The 12,860-nt window shown below is 63.5% G+C and overlaps 1 protein-coding gene across 1 annotated transcript in view; it reads left to right on the top strand.

Annotated features, from left to right (window-relative positions):
* VAC14 (VAC14 component of PIKFYVE complex) overlaps positions 1 to 12,860 on the top strand; it is a 45,750-nt gene that overhangs the window by 32,001 nt on the left and 889 nt on the right. Inside the window, exons 15-18 of the mRNA XM_032195906.1 lie at positions 9,118 to 9,292; positions 9,750 to 9,868; positions 10,594 to 10,673; positions 11,472 to 11,622. Of these exons, the coding sequence (XP_032051797.1) occupies positions 9,118 to 9,292; positions 9,750 to 9,868; positions 10,594 to 10,673; positions 11,472 to 11,622 (525 nt within the window). The remainder of the gene's footprint in view (positions 1 to 9,117; positions 9,293 to 9,749; positions 9,869 to 10,593; positions 10,674 to 11,471; positions 11,623 to 12,860) is intronic.

Here is a 12,860-nt window from a genome sequence, read left to right as displayed (position 1 = left end):
GCGCAGCCATTCTGGGCAGGGTGAGCCCTGGCCTCCAGCACTGGTGACTAACCCTGAAACCTACTGACGACAGCTTAAATGCCGGCGTTAACCACTTCTCCGCTGCCTCCGGGATCAGCGAGATGGGAATGGGGCGGGAGAGGTTTCACGGGACCCTCTGGAGGAGCTTGATCTGCTGCCAGAGCGCCCCACCAAATGCGGGAGCCTCGTGGCGCTATTTTTAGGCGCTGCTCGAATGAAAGCCACATGCGTGTTCCCACGTTACAGCCCTCCCCTGTCCGCAAGCGGGTTCAGCTGTTCCACACCGCGGGGGGAGAAGCCAGCCCCATGTTTCCATGGGGGAAACGCTGGTGATATTTCATCCCCCCGCTCCCCTCCGCCACCACCGGGGACGGCGACGCGCCGCCGGCAGCTCCCCGCCTGCTGGCTGGGGCAGCGGGGAAGGAAGGCGAACCTGTTACCTGTAGGTAATGATTTCCAGCCGAAGGAACAGTGCTCAGTGGGATGGGAAATGTAGGGCAAGGATTTCAAGCCCAGCTCAGCATTTCTCCCCGTCGCCGTGCCGGTGCTGGCCAGGCTGGGCAAGCTCAAAGGTCCCTGGGGTCAGGCGGGGTGGCTGCGGTAGGGCAGTTTGTTTCCTGACCCAGCACGGGCTTGGGCACGTCCAGTTGCTGACTGCAGGGGTTCACAGCCTCTCTTCAAGTCCTTTCCTCACCTTTCTCCATCGGCACTGGCTCAGGGTCTGTCTGTGACGTGTCCCTGCTGGTGGCACCCAGCACGGTGCCGTGAGCTCCAGCCCCGGCACTGCGCCTCGTCCGTGCCACCGGCACACAGGGCGAGTGTGTGGGTGCAGGAGAGCCCTGAGCAGGAGCAGGAGGGAAGGGAAACGCCAGGAAAGGGCTCTTCAGGGCTGCTTCGTGCCCGTTTGGTGCCCTGTAGGTGCTCAGGAGCGGGCACAGCCCTGCTCAGGGGTGTGCCGAGGGAGCCGCCCTGGTACCCATTGCCCCGAGCACCGCAGAGCAGATCGGGTTCATCTCTAGAGGCAAAAAGCCTTCCTGCTGCCACAACGGGCTGCAGAATTCCAAGTGCTGCCTCCTCCTTCCTATCCAGACACGTCTGCACCCAAAAGCAGCTCCAAAGTGGTTGTTGGAGGCAGGAGCATCAGCCCCGTGCACTTCCCTTCGGCGTTACCTCTCGCTTTGGTGCCAAGAGCTCCTGGCCTGGCTGGGGAGCAGATAGCTGCCCTGTTTGGCACGTGGCAGTGAAGAAAATCTGGCTGGGCAGCACCCTGCTCTCCCCGACAAGGGAAAACAAAGTGAGCTGAGCCTGTGAACCGAGACAGGGACCCGCGAGGGGCAGCGGAGGGAGAGCAGTGATGGTGGCTGCAGCGCAGTGTGGATGTTGGGGGGACATGGGACATGCTCGGCACGGGGGGGAGCAGCACCCCAAGCTGCTTGCTGCTCCCTCTGGCTTTCCTAGGGCTGTGCTGTCTGGATGGGGACAGACAGAGTGGGATGGGGGCCCCGGGGCTCACTGGGTTATGGATTTTCACCAGCACCGTGGGTTCAGAGAAGGGAGATGCTGGGGATCCCCTATGGAGCAGGGGATGCCAAAACCACAGCCAGGGTTTCAAAGCCCTCCTCTTGTCCCTGTCCTGGCCACCCCCCTGCTCCTTTGTGGCCCTATTTGGGTGCCCAAAGGTTTTGATGCTTGCCGAGGAGCCCCCCTCAGTGTGCCCGTGTTCTGGAGGCTCCCAGGGCTGGCCCATCCCCATGCCCCCACCAAAAGCAGCTCGGCGAGGGGCGCGCGTCCTTCTCGTCCTTCTCGTCCTTCTTCTTCCTCTCCCCACCCTCCTGCGGAACAAGACCCGGGTTTGTTTTCACGTGAACCGTTCAGCGAAGTGCAGGGGAGAAGGGAAAAAAAAAAAAAAAAAAGAAACGCAGCCCCTTTGATAAGCTGTGATATGAACTCGGGTAAAATCCAAACAGCTGTGATGGCTACAAGGGGAGCTTCTGTGTCGGGAGGCAGCGAGCCTGCGAAAACACGCGGCTCTGCCTGCCAGGATGCTCCCTGGCCGCCTGCCCTTTTGCTGTAACGAGCTGTGCACTTTCCCCCCCTCCCTGTTGCCTCGCAGAAAGGAATAACCGGAGAAAGCGTTTTAGTTCTGTTTTTTTTTTCCTCCTCTTTTCCAAACCGAGGGCGGCGCTCCCCAGCCCAGGGCTCGGAGAGCAGCCCCCGGATGGGGTGGGGGCAGAGCTCGGGGTCGTCCCCGTCCCACCAGGAAGGTCCCCAGGTGCCAAAGGTTTGGGTCCAGCCCTTCAGCCCCGTATGTGGGTCAGCTTTCCCCCCTTTACGTAAGGGCCATTAGCATGCCCGGAGCCTCGCTCGCTTCCCAGGCTGCTGGTGAGGGCCACGGGGAGCGCTCGGCTCCAGCTCTCTGACACCCTCTGCATCCCCCCTGGGGCACGTGCTGGAGGCTGGGGGGCAAAAATGCCCTTCAGCAGGGTGAGAGCTTGGACCTGGGGCTCTCAGGTGCTGGAATCAAGGTCTGCTTGTGCCTGCTGGGGTACAGGGTCTGGGGCATCCTCCTGAGGACCAGCTCCTCCTCCGGAGCATCCCGGTGGGCTCAGGACACGGGTTTTAAGCACCCTACCCAGCAATCTGCCCTGGGACCCGTGTCCATCAGAGCTGTTGCGAGGCCCCGGTGCGTTTTCCTGCAGAAAAATGGAAAACACGTGCGAGCCGCGGCGCTGGCGTGGGCTGGGACTCATTAAGGTCAGCGAGAGTGTGGGGAGGAGGAAGGGGAAGTGTGCGCAGGGGGGGAGAAAATCCTCAGAAAGCAGCCGAGTTCCTTCCCAGGGCAGGTCCCGGGGGAGTTACGTGGTCTCCATCCCGGTGCTTTCCCCGGGATCCCAGCAGGGGCGAAGCACGAGCTCCGGAAAGGCGAGAGGAGGAGGGCTGGGCGAGGGGGAGCTCGCAGCAGATGCAGGTTTCCCCGCAGCAGGATTTCCCCGAAGCAGGGTTTTGTTTGATCCCGAGCTGCCGCGAGCAGCTCCCAGATTTTCTGCCCCATTTTCCTTGCCCGGTGGCTGCACCGAGAAGGGGGAGCCGCGCACACGGGGTGGCCAGCCTGAGGTTTTTTTTGGCCATCAGCTGGGAACCCACCCCGCTGGGCTGCAGAGGGATTGTCTGGTTGTGTTTCCTCTTTTCCTTTGCTTCCCAGATGGGACACCTCGCTTTATAAAGAGCAAAAATTATTTTACGGAGCAAAAGCCACGACTGGAGGCTGGGAGGAGCGGAGTACTGGCATTTTTCCCCTCTGTCCTACAGGGGATCCTGCCCAGGATTATCCCCAGGGCGTGCTTGGTTAAAAACCCCCCAGGCAGGGCTGAGTTTTGCATCCCCTCAAGGTTTTCTGTTCCTGGCTGCAGTGCAGCACCCCGCAGCACATCGCCCTGTGCCGGAGGGGCCCGATGGCACGCACAAGGCACCCGAGCATCCGACTGCTCCCATCCCAAGGGTCTGGGGGCTTTGGAGGAGAGAGGGCGAAGTGCCTGGAGCAGGAAGGGCCACATCCTGCCCTCGCAGCCAGCGGGGTTATCCACCAGGTGCTGGTGTGGATGCTCCAGGGACGGGGAGCACCCAGGTGCCACCAGCACCCACCCAGCGGTGAGGTTGCTGTAACGCCTGGCGTGAACGTGGATGGAGTTTTCAGAGCTCCTGCCTTGAACCCAGCGAGCGGGGGGGGGTTCTTGCAGATATCTCGTTTTGGGGACGGTGGGGGCTCCCCTCACGAGCTTCCCGAGTAAAGGGATGGGCCGGGAGGAAACGCTTCCCCCTCTTCTGGCTGTGGGAGTGACCGTGAGACCCCAAGGAGCCACACAGGGCGCAGGGAAATTCCCGCAGTGTTGGAGCAGGCAGAGAAAGGATTCAGGCAGTTCCCAGCCTGCCCCGTCGGAGGGAGAGAGCACATCTCGGGCGTGGGGCTGGTGGTTCCCCAGCGAGGAATCCCTGCTCCCAGCACCCGTTGTGCCCACGGAAAGCATCCAGAGGAGCAAGGCGGCAGCCGGGCGGCTCGCACGCACGAGGAGCTTTTAGCCGAGCCCTCTTGCAGCCAAGCAGGAGGGGGAAAGGTTGCAAATTGCGTCCGAGCCTCCCGGTCCCTGCGGTTTTGCTGCTATTTTCTGCTCTCTTGCAGCTCGCGTGAGTGCTCGGGAGGGCAGCGGGGCCAGCAGGCAGGCGATGGATGACTCTGCACAAGGGCTGGGTGCTGCTCACAGCGCAGGAGCGGCGATGCCCGCCCCCGGGAGGGAGCTGCCACATCAGGGCTGGTGCTTTGGGGCAGGACGGGGCTGGGGCCGGGCTGCTCAAAACCTCCCAATGCTCAGCCAGAGCAGGGGAGAAGTCAGAGAAGTCCGGAGCTTGGGTACGAGGCGAGGGAGCTGAGGGCTTGTGCCTGGGGCAGGGATGAAGGTCGCTCGTCCTCCAGGGATGGAGCTCCCTAAAAAACATCCCCCTTTCCCCTGGGGGACACACATGGGCCGTGTTGCCTCTGTGCCAGCACTGTGCTGCTCGCTCACCTTCCCACAGAAGGAGCAGGAGCATTTTTATTCCCCCCAGCAGCGATGGGGAGGCTCCCGCCCCTGCCAGCCCTGCACGCCCCAAACGGGATCAGCCTCTCCCGGCTCCTCTCGCCGCGGCTCCGCACCCGCTCCTTTAACCTATTTTATTGGCAGCGGAAAGAAATTATAGGGGTAGAAATAAGGCGCCTGTCAGTTTTCCTGAAAATTAGGCCACAGCTGTCAGGCTGGAAGGGGGGATGCGTCTCAGAGGAAGGATCTTCGGAGCGCTGCTGTCGCGGTACGCAGCTCCCCAGCCCCTGCGCTTCCTCCCCTTGGAAACCTGTGGGGTTTTCTTTTCCTCTCCATCCTTTGGAGGACACGAAATCCTAAAAGCGTCGCCGCCTGGCGAGAACAGGGCCGGTGTTTGTGCCCCCAGGCTGGGGCAGGTGTGGGGCCGTGCGTCACTCCTCCTGGCCCGGGAGGTGGCTGGCAGCCAGGTTTCTGCTCCTGTGGGCACGTCTGGACGGAGCCAGAGTTTCGGCCCTGCCGGGCACAAGCTGTGGTGCTTCTGCAGCTCCTCCTCGCCCGGGGCTCGAGGTGCCATGAGCCCGGGGGCTGCACGGCTCCCCACGGCACGGCACAGTGCTCGCCACCCTCATCTCAGTGGCTCTGGGGGCATCGAGGCTTGGAAGCTGATCTTCCTGTGCCCGCTGGTCGAGCAATGCGTTGGGCACCTCTAGGTTGAGCCTTTCAGCCTTCCCCGTAGCTCAGCTCTCACCATTTTCCTACAAACATGAGGTTTGAGGTCCTGCAGCCAGATCTTGCCCCCAGAACTGGGCAGCTTCACATGTTGGAGAAGGGGAGCCTCGGGTGTTGTGGGGTTTTGCTTTCCTGGAGGGCTCGGGGCAGGGGAGCTGCTGGTTTTCTGGCTGAGCCCTGTGAGCTCTGCAGGTTGTGCCCCCACGGCTGAAGCAGCAGCAGCCCCCCTGCTCGGTGCAGCCTCTCTGCCCCTCTCGGAGCTGTGGCTGTGTCTGATTTCACCTGGAGGCGCGCTCTGCAGGCTGCGGGTGACCTCTCCAAAGGGCACTGGCGTGCCGGAGAACGCCGAGGTGTGTTTTGGGCTGCCCCGTGCCAAAATCCTGCTGCGAGGGCGTTCAGGCTGATGCTTGCCTTGGCCTCGGTTGGGACCTGCCGTTCCCTGCCTCTCCCAGGCCAAAAGCCCTCGGGAGCTTCCCAGGCGCTCTGCCATCCCGGAGCAGCACCTCGGAGCCGTTCCTTTCCCTATGCTCCAAGCGCACCCAGCCCACGTGTCCCAAGGGATCGGGACTGTCACAGCCATCCCTGGGGACCCGTTGCCATTCAGCCAGGGAGGAGAGGGCTCAGCGCCGTGCTGGCACCGTGGCAGGCTCGGCTGTTGTTTCCCTGCCGAGCAGCCGGCCGTGGGAGGGATCCTTGTTTGCGGTGAAACACGCTGCGCATCTCCCCCGGGAGCAGAAGCAGCTCGGGGGCTGGCCCTGGCTGCTCGAGCAGAGCCCGGGCGTCTTTTCCCCGGCTGCAGGGAGAGGGCTGGGCCAAATTTGCCAAGGGGGGCTCGATAATAACCGTCAGGAGGAGCTGGGGCTGGAGTTTTGCCTTTGGTGGAGAGGAGCAGACCTCACGCGGTGCCCAGGGGAATGGGGCATCCCCACTGGGGCTCTGCGGCACATCCCGACCCCGGCAGGGCAGGCAGTGGGGCAGGAGCCTGGAGAAGAAGTTGAGGCTTTACCGACCCCAAAATTCCTCTGGTTGGAAGTCGGTGCCCAGCAGGGAGGAGGTGGAGGCAGGGAACCCCCAGACCTGCCCGCAGACGGAGCCCCGCTGCCCTCAAACTTCCAGGGCGCTGCTTTCTGCTTTCCTTCCCCACCCTGGAGGGGGAATGGCAGCAGCCTCGCGGCCTCCCCGCTCTCTCCTCCCTCTCCCTTCCCCGTCCTAATTCCTAAATTCCTAATTCCTCTGCGAATTCCTAAAGGGTCCCAGCTGCCGGGGACGCTGCTTCTCCTCGGGGGAGGACGGGGACGAGGACAGGGCTGAGCCGTGCTCGGTGCCAGGCTGCTGCGGGGAGGAAGGGCAGCGAGAAGCCTGGGGAGGAGCAGGGAGGGGAGAGGAAGAGGAGGGTGGGGAGGAAGCACCCAGGGGCACTGCCCTCCTCGCGGCCTTGTACCAGCAGGGCCGGAGGTGATGGGCTGGCCCCAAAAAAGCCAAAGGGCTCCCGGTGACCTTGGCACCCTGCCGGGGGTGGAAAGTTGTCCCCTCGTGTCCCCCTGTCCCTTCCCTCCCCGCTGGCCGGCTCGCCTCCCCCTCGCGCCCAGGGGAGCGGCTCCGCGGGGCTCTCCCGTGTCACCCCCACTCCCCCAGCACTGGCAGTCAGCCTCAGCTGTCACGGCAGCTGCGGGGACGGCCACTTGTCCCCCACCACCACCCAGCGCTGCCAGAAATGTCCCCAGCCCCTGGGGGACACTTTGGGGCAGGGGGCGAGGAGCTGGTGGCTCGCTGCGGTCCCCTCTGGGAATCCCACTGCACACTGGGGAAGGGACCCAGTGGATTTTGTTGGGTGAGCGCTGCCAAAGCCACCTCTGGTGGCTTTGGGGTCCCCAAAAAGCTGCTGCCCCCTGGCACAGTGGCTCTGCACCACCACAGCTCTCCTGGCGTGCAGGGGACGGTGGCACGGCGTGGCAGGGGGGGACGTCCACGTACGGCCTCTCCATCGGTGCTGGAAGAGCAAGGGCAGAGGTTACCTGGTCTGGGCCAGGCTTTTTCCTCCTACAAAGCTCTTTTCCTCCTCCAGCTTTGGGTTTCGGCCCTTCTTCCCACAAGGGGTCCCAGCTGCACCCCACAGGCGGGCACCCCAAACTTTCTGCTCCCATCTCCCAGCGAAATCCTGCCCGTGCAGGGCGAGGGGCGCGCCGTGCCCCGCTGCTCCTTCCACGCTGACCCGTTCCCAATTTCCCAGTGCCACCAAAAGGAGCAAGAAAAAAAAAAAGAAAAAGGACAAAAAAAAAAAAAATCCCAACCCAACCCAGCCCTTCCTCGCTAATCAAAACCAGGCCTGAAATTAGAAAGCTCTCCGCGCTGGGCGCTGGCTGGGAGCGCGGCGGCAGCCAGAGGGATGTCGGGGCAGCTATTTATGGAAAGCCATGCCTGATTTCGGACGGGACGGGGGCGGTGGGGGCCGGCCCTGGCGGGTTTGCCTCAATCCGCCCCCTCTGCAGCCCGTGGGCGGGCGAGGGCAGCTGTGGAGGTCCCCGAATCGCTGCGTCCCCCAGGGCTTTGCGCTCCCCGGGGCGCGTTTTGGCACGGCGCCGCTGCTCCGAGCCTGGGAGTGGGGACAGAGCCCGGGGGGCAGCAGTGGCGATGCCACCAGTTGTCACCAGGGCAGGAACTGGTGTCACCATGGGGCACGAGCTTGGATGTGCCCCGTTTGGGAGCCTCTGATCGCAGCCCACTCCTTTAGGACGCCCTGGGGAAGGGAAATTGGGTTAAAACAGCCAGGAAAGGGGTTCTCCCTGGGCACACACATCCCACACAGGCACTTGGGAAGCGTCTCTGGAAGAGGCTGTGCACGGGGAGGGCACCCAGAGCACTGCAGGCAGTGGCTGCCCCCTTTTTTCCCCACCAGGGAGGCTCTGGAAGCCCCCACTGGCTGCCAGGAGGACACAGAGCACACGTCCCCATCTCCTCGGGGTGCTCCCCTTCCCCTTCTCCTTCCCCCCCAGCCCTTCCCTCTCCCGTTGCTCTCCCTTCTCCAGCGATCCTGTGCCCGAGGGGCACTGGTTATGTAAGAAGAAGGGGGCTCAATGGGTAAATGAGCTGATTTGGCACTGCCCGAGGGCCGGGTTGGGTTATGTAAAGCCCTCACAGAGCAGCGCTTTGTCCGGGTGCGCGGGGCTCCGAGCCGCTCCGCCGAGCCGCGAGGAAGACAGCTTTCTTCCTCCACGCCCCTCTTTGGGGCCAGAAAACCCATTTTCCACCCCCCTGGGACAGCTTTATCGGCCTCTTTGGAAGCATCCGCAGGGGCTCTTTGTGTCCTGGCTCCCCAGGGTGCCACGAGCCCCTGGCCTCTGCCCGCGGGGGCTGCAGGGAGGCTGGAGCCACTTGTTGGCTTCAGGTGCCATCAACCCCCTGCCCTGCTCCCCCAAATCGGGGATTGTGGTGCCACCACCCCGTCCCACAGGACCCCGAGAGGCGCAGGGCACCCAGAGCAGCAGGCAGGGGTCCAGGGGTCCTCAGCTTGGGGGCACAGGAGCTCGGAGCAAAACGGGAAAGCCCCAAATCCCAACAAAGGCGGGAGAAAATCTGGTTTTGGGGTTTCGGCTCTGAGATGTTTGACCCCGTGGGGATGCCCAGGTTCGCCGCTGCCTGGACCAGCAGCGGGTGGTCCCGTGGCAGCTCCCGGTGTCCCCGTTTGCCACCCGTGGAGCTCCGTGCGGGAGGGATGCGGTGCGTGGGCTCGGGCCGGGGTCCCACGCTCATTAACCACCCGTCCCCTGTTGGTTTGTGTTTTCCGCGCGGCGCACAGGCAGCTCTGTCTACTTCTGAACGCAGAAAACATCTTCCACTCCATGGCCGACATCCTGCTGCGGGAAGAGGACCTCAAGTTCGCCTCCACCATGGTGCACACCCTGAACACCATCCTGCTCACCTCCTCTGAGCTCTTCCAGCTGAGGAACCAGCTGAAGGACCTGAGGACGCCGGTACGGGCTCCTGGCTCCGTTTCACATCGGGCAAACTGAGGCAGGGGGCGAGTGCCTAGAGGCAGAGCACGGGTCACACATCCCGTGCAGTCCGGGGACCTCCAGGACACCCCCAGGTTTCCCTTTTCTCCCCCAGCACGTGAAGGGGCCCCCGATCCCCCCGTGTAAGCCGATCACGAGCCCCACGTGCCCTCCTCGGGCCCCCCGAGCACCGCGGCAGCTGCCACCTCCCCAGGAGACAGGTGATGGGGGCGAGCACCCCGCGGGGCCCCGCTGGTCCCGCAGCTGTTCCCGCTGCAAAGCCGCTCCCGGGGCAGCTGCCAGCAGTGCTGGTGGCCATGGGGGCACCCCAAAGACCAGGGTAGCGTCAGCACCAGGCAGGCTGGGGGGTGGAGAGGTGTCCCCCCGTGTTTTGGTGGCCTCCTTTCCTAACCCCCCTGTCTTCCTCTTTCCCCAGGAGAGCCGCAACCTGTTCTGCTGCCTGTACCGGTCCTGGTGCCACAACCCGGTGACAACCGTGTCCCTCTGCTTCCTCACCCAGAACTACAAGCACGCCTACGACCTCATCCAGAAATTGTATCCTTCGGGGGGGGCTCTGCCGGGGCGCAGACGGGTCGGGGCAGTGCTTGCTGGGTGCCTCCCAGCCCCTCTCCCATTTTTTTTTTGGTGATGTAAGAGGACGGCGCACGATTCAGCCACCCAGGAGGGGAGGCTCCTTCCTCCCGGGGGGATGAAGGGTTTGGCCTCCCAGCCCCGTGTCCAGCGACACGAGCAGAGGGGATAATTTATTTCCTTCTCTTTTTCCACCCCAAAATGTTACCTTGGAACCCCCGTCCTCCACCCATCCGAGGCAGACTCCAAGCACATCGCGTCCTGGGGAGGCAGCGATGCCCCCAGGCAGCCTCAGCTCCTTTTCCTTGAGGCTCCCACCTCTGCCTGGTGCAGGGTGAGGACACACCGATGCCCTGCCCTTGTCAAGTCCCCTCTGAGGCAGCTGTGGAGCCGAGATTTTGGTGCTCAGGGCCTGGGACGTGTCCCGGCAGAGCCAGCAGCCCGTGGGCCCCGTGGCACCGCGGTGAGCTCACCCTGTGCCCAGAGCACAAGGGATATTTCCCTGTGCAGCCACCGCAGTCCCACCCCGAGCCATGTCACGTGGCACCACGCAGCTCTCAAACACATCCAAGATTAGGATCCACCACTGAACTCGCAGCAGGGCCACAAGCCACAAATATTTGGGGTCCCCCCACTGCTGCCACCACTCCCTCTCCTTCCCAAGGCGCATCCTTAACCACCGTGCCCAGCGGGGACCTGGAGGTCACCGTGGACTTCCTCACCGAGGTGGACAAGCTGGTGCAGCTCATCGAGTGCCCCATATTCACCTGTGAGGCTCGGGACCATCTTTTGGAGTTTGCTCAAGGGGGGTGGGAAGCAGGGCCGGCAGCCCGGGCGCGTCCCCTCCCCGCTCCTTCGTGGCTGCCCGAATAAATAGAGCAGAAGTTATCGGGCCTGGTGCTGCCAGCCCGCCGCTCGCGCTGCCCGCCGGGGAGGCAGCCGGCCCCCGTATGTGGGTTAACGGAGCGAGAGGCCGTGGCACACAACAAAAGCCTGCGGGAGGAAGGAAGGAAGGACGGGGAGGGGTCCGGGGCCACGCGCAGCCCCGTGCCCGGCGGGATCAGCCCTACAAAACGGGCTGCTCCTGCCCCCGCGGGGGTCAGAGGGCAAAGCCTGACCCCTTGCTGCGCCCCACCGCTGGGTGCTGCACCCATGGGGTGTTCTACTGATGAGGTTTTGTCCCACTGGAGGTTTTTCCCACTGGGGTTTTCTCCCACCAGCATTTGGCTGCCCCTGGGTTGCTTCTCCCCCGGGGCCACCACCCCGAGGAGTAGCTGGGCATCAAGAAAACTCCCAGTAAGGGCTCTGGGATGGGACTGCACGGGCTCAGGGCTGAGGAATATTTAGGGGCAGAGATTCAGAGCAGGCAGGGGGGCTCCTTGGGCTCAAATGAGCCCGGCTGGAGGCTGCCAACACACGTGGGGCACACGGGGAAGGGGAAGCGCAGCAGGCACGGTGCGATGCCGGGGGCTTCTACAGGGTCAGGAGGAACTTGGGGGTGTCGGGGCTGGAAGCAAAGCTCCTTCCTCCCCTCCCGCCTCTCCATCCTCTTCCTCTCCGCTTGCAGATCTCCGCCTGCAGCTGCTGGACGTGAAGAACAACCCCTACTTGATCAAGGCGCTGTACGGCCTGCTGATGCTGCTGCCCCAGAGCAGCGCCTTCCAGCTCCTCTCCCACCGGCTGCAGTGCGTGCCCAACCCCGAGCTCATGCAGAGCGCGTAGGTGCCAGGGATGGGATGGGGACAGGGACAGGGATGGGATTGGGATGGGGACAGGACGGGGATGGGATTGGGATTGGGATGGGGATGGGGATGGGATGGGGACGCCCCGTGCCAGGACCCCGCTCTGCCCCTGCCCCGCGGCTCCTCGGTGGCCGCGGCTGCTCCTTGCCCCGTGGCCAGGAGCTCTGGCTCGGGGTTTTTTTGTCTATATTTGGTAACCCTGGGAGGGCTGCGCCTCATCCGCAGGCATTTGGCATCCGGGATGGAAAATTTCACTTGTGGGGTCGCTATGGAAACCAGCAGAGCCATGGAGGAGGTTTTGACGGAGAGGGAAGGCAGCTCCCGGCGGCGCCTGGGAAAGCGTCCCCACCACGGCCGTGCCGCTGGCCATCCGTCTGTCCGTCCAGGCACCCAAAAGGACGGTGACACCTCGCCGGCGGGGGTGGCCATCCTCACCGGGGGCTTTTTGGCAGCCACTTTTGTGTCCCCTCCGCGGTGACATGCACTAGGGACAGCCCCGAGCCCTCCCCAGGGGCTGCAGCCTCCCGCCTGGCTCCTTTTGCCGTGGCCGGCCGCTGCTGGGGGGGGATTTTACTCATCAAGCCCCGGCTAACGAGCAGGGCCGGCTGCTCGCCGGCGATGGCGCACGATGAAAGCTCTGCCTTCCTTTGCAAAACCCCAGAAAAAAAAAAAAAAAAGGAGAGAAATGCTCCCGAGATGCGCCGTTTTCTGAGCCAGACCCCCACCGGCTCCACTCCTTCGCTTTTAACTCATCCCCTGGGCTGGCTTTTATCCGCCGTGCGCCACCGAGCTGGAGCTGGAGCCCGCAGCCCTGATTTTAATTGGAGGGGCAGGGAAGGGGGGGCTCTTTTTTTTTTTTTTTTTTTTTTTTTTTTTTTTTTTCCCCCTTCTCTCTCTTCCCTCGGCCGTGGCAGCCGGGTTTTCGGAGCGATCGGAGCTGTCAGACAGCCTGAGCATCTGATTAACGCTGACCTACATTCCTTCAAACACCGGAGGCTGCTTTCATAACCACGAGCCCGGGCTGCCCCCTCCCCAGGGAAGCCGTGCCACGATGGGGAGGCGGCAGCGTGCTGGGCACGAGGGGTCCTGCTCCCACCCCGCGGCCATCCCCGCACGCAGATATTTATTTGGGCTTTCCTAAAGCCAGGCAGGGAAACTGAGGCACTGCCTTGGCGAGGCCGGGACCTCCACCTTGGGCACCAGACGTGCCTGGT

The sequence above is a fragment of the Aythya fuligula genome, chromosome 12 (genome assembly GCF_009819795.1).
Source record: "Aythya fuligula isolate bAytFul2 chromosome 12, bAytFul2.pri, whole genome shotgun sequence".
NCBI classification, from domain to species: domain Eukaryota; kingdom Metazoa; phylum Chordata; class Aves; order Anseriformes; family Anatidae; genus Aythya; species Aythya fuligula.
This window is presented reverse-complemented; position numbering and strand designations above follow the sequence as displayed.